This window comes from Microtus ochrogaster, linkage group LG1 (assembly GCF_000317375.1).
Source record: "Microtus ochrogaster isolate Prairie Vole_2 linkage group LG1, MicOch1.0, whole genome shotgun sequence".
Taxonomy (NCBI): Eukaryota; Metazoa; Chordata; class Mammalia; order Rodentia; family Cricetidae; genus Microtus; species Microtus ochrogaster.
This window is the reverse complement of record NC_022027.1, coordinates 35,124,095-35,137,367: the sequence shown is the minus strand read 5'-3', so window position 1 is coordinate 35,137,367 and position 13,273 is coordinate 35,124,095. Positions and strand designations below refer to the sequence as shown.

Sequence of the window (13,273 nt, the reverse complement as noted above, 5' to 3'; positions counted from 1 at the left end):
AGATGGTTGTGAGCCACCATGTGGTTGCTGGGAATTGAACTCAGGACCTTTGGAAGAGCAGGCAGTGCTATTAATCACTGAGCCATCTCTCCAGCCCTTGCAGCAAATTTTAAATTACACTAATTAATTCATGATCACACATTTCACACACACCTAGGTAGAGAAAATTCAGACAATTATAATGTACGAATGATTAACTTCAACTGATGGTCAAAAGCTGACAGTCATGTTAAAGAAAATTATCACATATAGAGATCCATTTATTCATACAAGTTTTACTAATGGCTCTTCTGTGCCAGGTATTGCTCTAACTGTTCAATATACAACAATGAAAAGATCAAATAAAGATTTATGCACTGTGGAACTTAACGTTCTAGTGTGAGGGGAGGGGATAATGACAGAAGCAACAATACAGGCCAACTATGCTGTAGCTGTAACACTATTGGTAAGCATTATGAAAAAAAGAAAAAGAAGAGGCTGAGGAAGATACTGTTTGCTGTGTAAGCATGAAGACCTGAGTTTTGTCCCTAGAAACCAAATAAAAAAGTTTAAAGTGGTAGCATTTGCAGTCTCAGTACTGGGAAAGTAGAGACTGGGTTTAGAGGGAGGTTGGCCAGTCAGTTTACCCAAGATAGCAAGTTCTAGGCTAAGTGAGAGACTCTGCCCCAACACTGACATTAATCTCTGATCTTTACACATACTCTTATATGCATCTGCACACATTAGAGCACACACCACACACCTCCATGTACACACACAGAAGTGCATGTACATGAAACTAGTTGGTTTTCTGAAAAGATGAACAAAGTTGGCATACTCTTAGTCAAACTAACTAAAAGAAAGGAAGAAAAGACCCAAATTAATAGTTAGGGACAAAAGGGAAATATTACAACAGATAAAAAGTTAATAAAATCATGAGGACATACCTTAAAAACTTATGTTATACTAAGTTGGGTAATTTAAAAGAAACAGATGAATTTCTAGATGTGTGTGACTTACCAAAGTTAAACCAAAATAAAATAATTTTTTAAAAATATTTATTTATTTATGTATTATGTATACAATATTCTGCCTCCATGTGTGCCTGCAGGCCAGAAGAGGGCGCCAGATCTCATTACAGATGGTTGTGAGCCACCATGTGGTTGCTGGGAATTGAACTCAGGACCTTTGGAAGAACAAGCAATGCTCTTAACCACTGAGCCATCTCTCCAGCCCAAAATAAAAGAATTTCAACAGATCTATAATGAGCATCAAGACTGAAGTGGTAATTTTTAAAAAAGTGCGGAATCAGAATGACCAGGCTTTAAAGAATAACTAATTTCAATCGTCAAATTATTCAATGAAGTAAAAAAAAGAAATGAATGCTTTCAACGTCACTTTGCAAAGCCAGCATTTCTGTTACCAACCCAGATGAAGAAGCACACAGAGGAAAATTACAGATCAATATTCTTGATGAACAGAGATGAAAAGGTTCTCAATAAAGCACTAGCAAATGGCACTCAAGAACAATCAAAAAGAACATTTGTTATGACCAAGTCCTAGAGATGCAAGGGATAAACATATACAAATCAATCAATGTAATATATCACATAGATTCATGATCAGAGGTCACATGGTCATGTTGCAATAGATATATTAAAGATATTTTCACAATAAAAACCCCGAAGAGACCAGGAAAGACAGTATCTCAGCATAATAAAGGCTATGTGTCAGAAATCTGCAGTGGGAAATGGAGAGAAACTTAAAGCATTGCTACTAAGATTAGTAAGAAGACACCTGTTTAGTGCAGTGTTTGAAGTCTTAAGAAGAGCAGTAAGACAAGGAAACAAAATGGATACAAAAAGGAAAAAAATCCTTATTTGCAGAAGACACAACCTAAAAGACTCTAAATGCTCTACCACAAAACACGCAGAGGTGATACATATTTTCAGCAAAGTGGCAGAATAAACATTAACAAGTAAAAATCATCTGCTGCCCAACTGTTAGTGGAGGCCACTCATTTGTTTCCCATTTGCCCAAGGCCCGAAATAATCACACAGAAACTGTATTAAATAAAACATTGCTTGGCCAATCACTTAAATGTATTGCTAACTAACTCGTACATCTTAAATTAACCCATTTCTATTATTTTATATTTTACCACGAGGCTCATGGTTTACTGGTACCAGTGTGCTGGCATCTTTCTCCTCCAGTGGCTACATGGATTTCTGACACCACCGACTCTCTCCTCCTCTATCTGCTTGGAATTCCTGCCTTGCCCTATTCTGCACTGCAATAGGCTCAAAGCAGCTTCTTTATTAACCAGTGGTATTCACAGCATACAGAGGGGAATCCCACATCAATAAACATATTGAGAAGCAAACAAAAGGGCACACTTCCATCCACAAACTATGCAATACCCTAGAATAGACAAAACCAAGGAAGTGAAAGACTTCTATAATGAAAACTTTAAAACACAGAAAGAGGAAATTAAACATAATTAACATGTAGAAAACACAAAGAAGTAAAAAATTAAACAGACAAACCAATAAAATATGGGTTACAGAATTGAACCCATTGAACAAAGAAATACAAATGGTTAAAAAAAATTGTTCAACATTCTAACCATTAGGAAAAAGTAATTTAAAAAGATTTTGAGATTCCATCTTATGCCAGTCAGATTGGTTATCAGTAAGAATATAAGTGATGACAAATGCTGATGAAATCATAGGGAACGAGGAATATTTATTCACTGCTGGCTGGAGTATAAGCCAGTGCAGCCACTACGGAAATCAGTGTGGAGGGTTCTCAAAAAGTTCCAAGCAGGACTACCGCCCAACTCAGACGGCTCTATTCACTACAGCTTCAGAATAGAGTCAGTCTAAATCATCAACTGATGGGCTCTGAAAATGCACATTCATACACTGGCGTTTTAATTTTTTTTTGTAAAGAAAAATGGAGCTTTGAGATTTACAGAGGAATAGGTGGCAGCCCAGACCCTGAAACACAAATGCTGCATATTCAGACATTCTTTTATATTCACATCCTACCTTCAAAGTTTTAGATTTGTGTTTAACACATGGTGCCTGGAAAGGCCAGGAAGCTATAAGGGGTTGGGGGAATGGATGATGGGAGGGAAACGCCCTTAGGGAGAAGAGAAGAACATGTGATAGAAAAGGGGAAAATTTTAGGAGTGTAAAGATTTAAATGGATGTAACAAAGGGGTGTTTGTGGGGTAACTAAAACTAAGGACACATACAATACCCACATGGAAACATTATTATTTTGTAAGTTAATCAAAAAAATATCGGAGTTTGAAGGGAAATGTGTAGGTGGATGTTTTCAGAACCCCTAAGCTATTATTTTGCGTACCCAGTTATATATGTGCTGTACATGTGTGCAGAAGTTCCTTGCTAAGGCATGCATGTGAAGGTGAGAGAATCACTGTAAAGTTTCTTCTTCTACCTATATGTGGACTCTGAGTATCGAACTTAGGTTGCCAGGATTGTGTGGCAATTTTCGATGTTCAATTGGACAACAGTGGTATGACCGTGTGATTGTGACAGCCAACTGCATTCTGATTTCAGGCCCTAGTACAAATCAAGAATCCATGTTTTGAGCTTTAAACCTGGTTCGCAGTTCAAGGCTAGGGAGGTTGGAGGCCCTGGTTGCACCTGTCTCTGTCAAACGGCCTACTATTGTTGCTTTACTAACTGGACAAAGTTGAAAGCACCTCCTAAATATTTGTTTTTCCTCAAGGATAGTCCTGCTTTCCGTTTCGGTCAGAGAAGCTTCTGTCTGCAGTGAGCAACAGCTAATGGAGAAACTCCATGTGTTGAGAATAACTACGCAGCCAGCCCCACAGCTCAAGGGAACACTGCAGAGGAGGGGGTAGAAATAATACAAGAAGATGGGAAAGATGCTGTATAATGCTATCTTCTGGACATGGTTGTTGTACCTAACCATGTATATGTATTGAACTCACATCAACAGTGGCTGTAGTAAACTGCCCATCAATGTTCCACAATAAATGAGGAGGGGCTCCTAAGGTATCTATGGTTACTGGAGAAAAGGGAATCATGTGCCTCAGTGGGGTAGTTACTGGTATGTTTCTTAAGCTAAAAATAAATAAACCCCATATATGCTAATAAAAGTAACTTTAATTGAAAGGGAGTGGGGCCAGTGAGGTGGCTCGGGGGTAAAGGAGGTTACTGTGCAGCCATGGTAATTCCCAAAGCCCATGCAAAAAAAGGTGGAAAGAGGAAAAAATTCTACAAAGTTGTTCTCTGACCACCACACATGAGTGCTTACATGTGTAACTATGTGTATAAAATTAAAAATAAAAGGACCTGGGGGGGGAGATATCAAAATAAGAGGGGGGAATATTGGGAAAAGAATGGGTTTAATGGGAGGAGGAAGGGGATAAGAGGATAATGGAAAATGAGGGAATATGATCAACGTATATTATACATGACAGACTTTTGAAAAGAATAAATATATTTTAAAAAGGAGAGCAAAAAAGGATAAGCATACTAAACTACAGCTGGGGAGAGTTTGCAGTGCTAAACAGAATTCAGAAAGTATTGTAGAATGTGATTTTAAGATGTGTTACACCAGTTTATGCTGTGGAACATTAGTTTAACGATGAAGAGATGTGTTGCATTCATTTATGTTGCATTTAAGTCTGTGGAGCTGTGTTACTTTGCCTTTCTAAAACAACTGATTGGTCTAATAAAGAGATGAATGGCCAACAGCAACAGAAGAAAGGATAGGTAGGACTCGCAGGCAGAGAGAATAAACAGGAGGAGGTATCTGGGAGGAGAAGATTGAGGAGCAAAATGAAGAGAAGTAGAGGAGGACTTCAGTAGCTGGCCACCCAGCTAGACAGCAAGCCATAGAGTAAGAAGTAAAGAAAGAAATACAGAAAGAGAGAAAGGTAAAAGTCCAGAGACAAAAGGTAGACAGGATAATTTAAGGTAAGAAAAGTTGGCTAAAAATAAGCCAAGAAAAGGCCAGGTGCTCATAAGAAAGAATAAGCTTCTGAATATTTATTTGGGAGCTGGGTGGCAGGCCCCCAAAGAGAAAAACAGCAAAGAATAAAAAACAAAACAAAACAACCCCCCCACCCCAACTTCAAAAAAGACCTTTTTAGGAAGTGCAAAGACCAGAAACGAGAATCCATTAGCCCACTCTCCAGTCTTCAAGCAGAGGAAATGAGCAGAGCAAAGCCCTTTCTAGAGAATGGCTAGGGTGTTGCACAATAGAGACCAGTGCAGAGGGAAGGAGGGAAGGAGAGAAGTAATATACAAAGACACAGAGGATCTAGGTCAACCAGCCTTGTAGGCAACTGTAAAGACTTTTCCTTTGGTACTTTTCTTCCTCTAAAATGCAACATCAGCAGGTAGGACCTAATAGGTGAGGGAATATCTAAATTATTAAATATAACAACTCAACCAACCCTCTTCCGTACATTTCTTCCTCTTTTAATTTTTTAGTTTCCCTAGAGCATCTACCACTACTTGACCACATGCAGTTTTTATCCAAACACCTCAAGTCGGAAGGATTTTTGTTCATTAATATATCCCCAATGCTTAAAACAAAGCTAGACACACGGCAGGAATCTTTAGCAAAAATCCACTGAATAAAACTATATTTAGTATTCTTGTTTGATATCTCAATTCTCAATCTCACAAATGTAGTATTCTGTTTACATGTGAGGCATGATTCATTTGAGAGTTGGACTGTTGGCTTTCCCTTGCCAGATTAAGTCTTTACTAATAGCATAAAGCAATTTTTGTATAATTCCCGTAACTTCTTGAACTTTCCAGCGTATATCCAACTTATATTTTGGTTTTGGTGACCCTTCTGCAACATGATGTTAAATACTTACGTTAACTTTAACCTCTTTGCGTGACCCGGCATTACAGGAACATAAAGCATTTTGACTCCCTGTACCACCATCGTTGGCTCAATTCCATATTTCTCCTAAAGGTAAACACCCCAAAGGAAACAATGAAAACTTCTTTCAAACACAAAGTACATGGGTAAAAATATTTTATATCCACCCAAAGGAGGGCAGTCTTATATATTTTATATACCCCCATAAATTTAAAGATTAAAAACTATCATTGTAATCTCTTATCTGTGGTGTCACTTTTCTCAGTTAACCATAGCCTGGAAATAATAAATTGGAAATTCTCAGAACTAAATAGCTAATGTTCATGCCCAGTATTGGAGACTGGACCTAGGCTAGATGCATGTCAGCTACGGGTTCTTCCACCAAGTCACAGTCACAGCACTTAGAAGGAGATGTGTTAGTTTTAAATTGTATGCCAGTTCAGGCAGTGTGAGGTCTGACACTGTCTACCGACCTATTAGTTCTTTAACCACCAGTCTTTGTTATTAGTATGACTCACTGCTCTGTGCTATTCTTCAAGCAAACCCTATTTCAATATACAGCAGTTCTCAACCTGTGGGTTCTGACTGCTTTGGGGGTCAAATGGCCCTTTCACAGGGGTTGCCTAAGACCATCAGAAAACACAAATATTTACATTATGATTCGTAACAGTAGCAAAATTACAGTTAGGAAGCAGCAACAGAAAGAATTTTATGGTTGGGGTCACCACAGCATGAGGAACTGTATTAAGGGTCACAGCGTTAGGGAGGCTGAGAACCACTAGATTAACAGAAGGCACAAAGTGCAACAACAGTGAGGCTGGCAATTCAAACATGCCAAAGGGAAACCAGAATGCCTCCTTTCAAAACAGAGCCCGCTCAGTGTTGTAAGAAATAAAAAATCAGAGGCTCAGGTTAAAATCTACTGTAAAATAAGCTAAACAGTCTTGAGAGAAATACTGTCAGTATAGTGTGTGTTCTAATATAACACTCATGTTTTTCTCTACAATGTTTTATTTGTAAACTACAATAGGTATGTACATACAGGAATGAACCAAGTAAACAACTTAGTATTATTATTACTACAAGGACCTACTGGAATTTCTATGAATTGTAAGGCATGACATTAACCAGACTTCAAGGTACTAATTAAATAAAAGAAATAAAAATATCCTACTTTGACAGCATTTATAAAATCTGAGAGGGTAAAATCTTCTTTTCCGTGAACAGTCCATCTGTCCCAAATCGTAAATGATATTCCATTTCTGGTACAGAAAAATATTAAAAGCACAAGCATTAAAATCTCTTTCCATCAGAATAAAAAATTTCCTGCAGCTCAGTATTTATGATATGCTTAAAAATTAATTTGTGGGGGTGGGGAATATAATTTTTAAAATATTCAGTAAATAATATAGGTAACCACTTGTACCTGTTTTGTGTATTTTTTCAGTGTCTCATTTCAAGTATGTCTTACAATGTACCTCTCATTTTCTTTTTAATACTTCTTTAGTCTACACACAAAGTAATGAGTTTTTGACATTTTCATTCACGTATATCACTGTTCTTTAATCATACACGTCACCCTCCTTGGTCCCCTCTGATCTTCCCGTCCATTCATATTCCCTTTTGTTTTTACGTCTTACATTTATATATAGTTGTGTTTCTCTGTGTGTGTGTGTGCATGTGTATGTATGTAGATGCATGTACCCCTTTGTTTTTAAATAGGGCTCAGATGTTCTGGTCATCAATAATTGAACACTTGGATTGTTCAAAGCATTGGCTGAAATAAATATGCTAGAATGATCATCTTGGCATACATGTAATTTGGCACGTGTGCAAATGTATTTATAAGTGGGAAACACAGTAGCTTATCTCATTTGTATGGACCATAGTATTTTGTGCTCTCTTGAGTATTATAGTAGGACAGTAGAGGATTAGCTCTTCCTCACAAGATGCTTCCACTCACATTTCTGGCTGTGGCCAAGCAAAAATGACAGAAACGGTAACTCAAGGAACTGTTTCCTGTTGTCATGAACGTGCAAAATTAGATTCTGCGTTTCATAGTCTATAGAAAGACAAGAAGGCCTTTAGCACTATCCAAGCCAGGAATCCTAACATAATGCTAAACGGTGTAACAAACAACCGTGGGAGGATTCTCTGGCTAGTCTACTTAGAAGTAATTCATCAGGGTGAGGTCTGATTGGGTCCTGAAGAGCAGGAGGGCTTAACAACAAGAAGAGATGAAAACCAGTACGTTTCCTTCCTAAGGGTAGAAATATTTTCTCTCTCATTATAGAAGTCAAACAACTTTTATACATACCTGATTTCAGTTTTTCTTACTTCAGATGTTTCTGTAAACACTATTATTGGAATGGCTAAATTAAGGAAACAGTTTCTGTAAGCTTCAAAGGGATAACCACCAGCTACTTTGATCATCTCCAAGGCAACCTAGAGAAGAAAAGGTGATCTGATTATCAAGAGCCTAATGCTAAAGCTGCTTGGGATTTTAATCAGTCTTGTTCTTTGCCAAGGTTCTAGCATTTCTCTGTGAATAGTAAGAACACATTGTAGTATATACATTTCTTATTTAACCGACCAGTATATTTTTAGTACATTTTACTTTTACTATTCAGACTATTCCATATATAGTGAACAAAGTTATTTCACCATTTAATCATCCTATTTTCAAAGCAGATACCCCACCGCCTCCAATAACTCAAAACTAAAGTGACGTGGGATACCCCTCTGTATACTGTAAATATCACTGGTTAATAATAAAGAAGCTGCTTTGGGCCTACTGCAAATACCACTGGTTAATAAAGAAGCTGTTTTGGGCCTACTGCAACACAGAATAGGGCATGGCAGACAGAGGAGGAGAGACTAGACGGAGTCAAAGAGAAGCCATGTAGCCATGCAGGAGACAGACATCGGATGCTGGATGGAACCTTACCGGTAGGCCACAATGACATGGCAATACACTGATTAATAGAAATGGGTTAATTTAAGACATAAGAGCTAGCCAATGAAAAGCATGAGCTAATAGGCCAAGCAATGTTGTAATAATAAGTTTCTGTGTGATTATTTCTGGTATAGGTGGCTGGAAGCGAAAGTGCAGTCTCCAACGAAACTAAAACAATTTAACCAACCAATATAGGGGTAGATAACAATTCTGTGGAGTACCAAGAGAGTACGGTATAATAAATGGTCACAATAATGATTTCTAGGTACTTAGATATTAAGAATATTTACTTGACATGGAGGCTAACATGATTTCTGTGGAGGGTCGAAGGAAAGTGATGGGATGGCTGGGTGATCCTCTGTTGCTCTTGGCCCTGAGCTCTGGGAGGATGGGACACCTCTTCTCTCCGAGCATGTCTGGCTAGCTATCCCTGGGTGCTCACAATCAATTACTCCTCAGATCCCAGAACTCTCTCTGGGACTCCAACCTTTCTAGAGGTTGAACTCAGAATGTAGGGGATCCTGACGTGCCCTCTGGGTTCCAGTAACTCAGTTAGCTGCTGAGTTGGGGTCCTTCCTTCCACTTACTCAAACCAAGGGGAGAGGAAAAGTCTGAGATCAATGTCTCTAAGAACAATTATACTCTATCTTAAGCTTATTTTTTTGTTTTTTGCTTTTTGTTGTTGTTGTTGCTTTTTGAGATAGTGTATCTCTGTGTTAACAGCCCTGGTTGTTACAAACTTCCCAGGTTTACCTCAAAACTCACAGAGATCTGCCTGCCTCTGCCACCTGAGTGCTGGGATTAAGGCGTGCGCCACCACTGCCCAGTTATGAGCTTTTTTAATACTAAAATATTTTTATTCATAGATATTTTAGATATGTAGATATACATTATTATATCTCTAGATATTTCAGAAATATCTTTAAATTTAGATTCTAAGATCCAAAATCTAAAATCTGAGTGGCAAGTTAAGGCTGGTATGATGCAGGGAAGATAGAAGCGTTTTTAGAAGAATAAGCTTACCAAGCCAGAAACTGCAGCAGTAGATGTTGCTATAGCAGGGATAATTTTACCAGCAATGCGCTTAGTTTTAAGCCGGTCAGCTGGTTCAATGCTATACATTTTGGCTCGAAGGTTGGATGCAGCTGTGATGAAATCTATGTGTCCATTACTGTCATCATCTTTTTCAAATGAAAGCACTGCCATCTGAAGGTCACCTGACCAAAGGAACCAGAAGAATGGTTTCTCATTAGTGGTAAAGGTTTTATGAGATAAAAAGCTATGTACACAGTGTGCATGTATAAAATTTTCAAAGGACAAGATTTCTAGTAAAAAAAAAACAAAAACAAAAAAACAGACAAGTCACCAAGTTGAAGGATCTACTGAAAGTACTGCTCAATTAATAAGGCTATTTATCATAACAATTTGTATGTTATTCATCAAATAAAAATGTATAAAGAAGTAGGCAACAGAAGTTATAAAGGAACATGAAAACAATGGCTTAAATACCACCAAATTACAGTTTATATAAAAAAATGGTAAACGGTGAAATAAGAGCCATTTATGACACTAGCTACTTTCAAGTGCATTACAAAACTTTGGTACTACTCAAAATTTACCTCAAAATATTACTTTGAAACATTTTCTCTCTGACAATGAACAAAATCATTTATTTTTCATTTTAAATATTTTTAGATTAGTGATTTTCAATATCACTTTAAAGACTATTAACATATTTTTTTTCCATGAAATTTTACTGGTTCACACATGAAATCACAGAACTTTGAGAAGTACTGATTCATCTAACAAGAGATGATAAGCATGCATAAGCAGATGACCAACCAACTCTGCTTTTAAAGAATTAGAGTTCTACTGTGGCAAAGTTGTAGAGTCAGTCTGTATCCCTGGGCAGTACTGAGAAGATTGAAGTAGGGAAAGAGGTAGCTACACAAACATAGTATGAGGGCCTGAGCTGAGGCTCAGAATCTACACAAGTGCTATGCACACACAGTGAGAATCTGTAACCCCAGAGCTCTACAAAAAGATAGGAGGTAGACATAGGAGCATCCCTGGAAGCTTGTAGGTCAACTAGCCTGGTGAACGCATCAGGAAAACCAGCAAAGAAGGCAGGACCAGCGCCCAAGTTTATCATCTGAACTCTATGTGTGTGCCATGGCATGTGCACGTGTACATATTCATCTATATTCATATTCTCTCTCTCTCTCTCTCTCTCTCTCTCCCCCCTTCCCCCCATTCTCTCTCTAAGAGACTTTTGGTAATCCTTCCCCCTAAAGTGGTATGTCTAAAAATATGAGTCGGTTAATAACCTGATTTTTTTTAAAGATTTATTTATTATGTATATAGTGTTCTGTTTGTCTGTATGCTTGCTGGCCAGAAGATCTCATTACAGATGGCTGTGAGCCACCATGTGGTTGCTGGGTACTGAACTCAGGACCTCTGGAAGAGCAGTCAGTGCTCCCAACCTCTGAGCCATCTCTCCAGCCCCTATAACCTGATTTTTTATTTTGAGATAGGGTCTCACTATATAATTTAAGATGACTGTGACTTCCTGATCCTGCTGATCCAGTATGCCCAGCTAATCTGAATCTTCTGCTGCTTAAAAACAAGCTTGTATTTTTAGACCGGCTTGTGTTTTTAGACCTGTTCAACATCTGAAGCATAAAAACAGTAAGAATTACAAAACAGCAATTAATGTAATTTGGAGAATTAGATTTTAAAACTTGAAGTCAAGGGCATGAGGAGAAATATAATTAATTTAATCACAGTTGAAGGACAGAAATTTTATATGATGATATACTCAGCTATCATGATTAAGAATTATTCCCCTTGATTTGTCAATATGGCTCCAAGGTATATGCAAGTGGTCTCTTACTTTTGGTGTCTTTGTTAGATGAAATGGCCTTTTCTAGCTGGAAAATAGCAATCCTCTCATCTTCACTGGAGATGGGAGCATGGTCCGGCTTCCTTGCAGTTTCGTCTGTTTGAACAACCTTTAAACATAGTACATGAGTACAATGAAAACTCACTTATTTATGCAAAACTCCACTGACTACAATGATACTTTTATACAAAACAAAAATTCAGGACGGCTACACATATGACATCCTTGAGGAAGGTTGCTTTGTGGTTAAATTTTAGAGTATATAAAATAAAGGCATAGAGTAAGTCTGTAAAAAAAATACTTTATAAATGCATGTAAACATATATTTTTTTCATCAAATTTTCCTATTTCATTGCCAACTTCTCAGGTTCTGATGCTTTCTAAGCTATTTTCTAGGCATAATTATCAGAACAATTTTCCATCTATTTGGCAGCACAAACAATTGCCACAATAGTACCAAAGCAAAATATGTTTGAATGTAATGCAATCTATAGTAGAACACATCATGCTACTGTTATATGGATCCTCAGTACAGTCTTGCAATCCTACATCATTCAATTGACATTTCTACTTTGCTCTCAATTACTCTATACTCCATCTTCATCTTTCTAGCTTATACTGAACTGTTAAAATTACTTCTTATTCCACCTAAGAAACTAGCACTCTTTCCCCAGCTCCCTTCATTGTCCCTGAAGAACTGTCAGCACTACAGTTCTGTATACAGAATCCAGTTCCATCTCATCTGTCTTATTAGCTACCACACTTCATTAACACCCAGTCACCCATCGTCTGCCCAAGTTCCTGCAATAACTGACAACTTTTCCTGCTTATTGTCTGTATTCACGACCATTCATGGTACCAGGTTCTCGGATTAGGGCTGGGAACTGCTTCTGTCTGTTCAGCACCCGTCCAAGTGGCAGGTCACCCAGAGCACGCTCCGGGTGCATCTCTATTTATAGTTCATCTCTTCTTTGGAATAAAATGTCCTTAAGGACAAAGACTGCTCATTATGGGAGTCCCCAGGCTGAGAATGGCATACGCAGCAGTTTAATAACCACTAGCTAGCTAAGTGAATGAACTGCTAGCTTACCTTGTTGGAAGGTTTGAATTCCTGAATTTTAACTTCTGAAAGAATATCCATGAGGGTATCCACTGATAAATCCTGTTTTATTTAAAAAAAAAAAGTTAATTTTATCAACACATTTCTTTGAACCCTGAATCTGAGGTTAAAAACTCTATTAAGAAAAGGTCCTTTTATCACATTAACTACTTAGCAACTTAACATATCACGTGAGTTGTTTATAGCCATTTGAAACATTCATCCCCATTTTCTCAGAATTGTCAGCCACAATGGCTAGTGGAGGTAAGGAGGTCTGAAGAAAATGTGCTTATTAGTTAACAACCTTTATATTTTTGTTCCTTCTGCGAAATTTAAAAAAGGAACCATGTACTCATTTCTTTAGTATCAAAGTTTTACCTTTCTTGAGTAACATTATACACTATAAATTAATCAAATTCGGGCTGGAGAGATGGCTCAG

General features: G+C 37.7%; 1 protein-coding gene across 1 annotated transcript in view; it reads right to left on the bottom strand.

Annotated features, from left to right (window-relative positions):
• Uba6 (ubiquitin like modifier activating enzyme 6) overlaps nucleotides 1-13,273 on the bottom strand; it is a 62,340-nt gene that overhangs the window by 2,961 nt on the left and 46,106 nt on the right. Inside the window, exons 27-32 of the mRNA XM_005359419.3 lie at nucleotides 12,826-12,897; nucleotides 11,727-11,844; nucleotides 9,857-10,050; nucleotides 8,195-8,322; nucleotides 7,052-7,139; nucleotides 5,870-5,964 (exon numbers count right to left, since the gene is read on the bottom strand). Coding sequence (XP_005359476.1) covers nucleotides 5,870-5,964; nucleotides 7,052-7,139; nucleotides 8,195-8,322; nucleotides 9,857-10,050; nucleotides 11,727-11,844; nucleotides 12,826-12,897 — 695 coding nt within the window. The remainder of the gene's footprint in view (nucleotides 1-5,869; nucleotides 5,965-7,051; nucleotides 7,140-8,194; nucleotides 8,323-9,856; nucleotides 10,051-11,726; nucleotides 11,845-12,825; nucleotides 12,898-13,273) is intronic.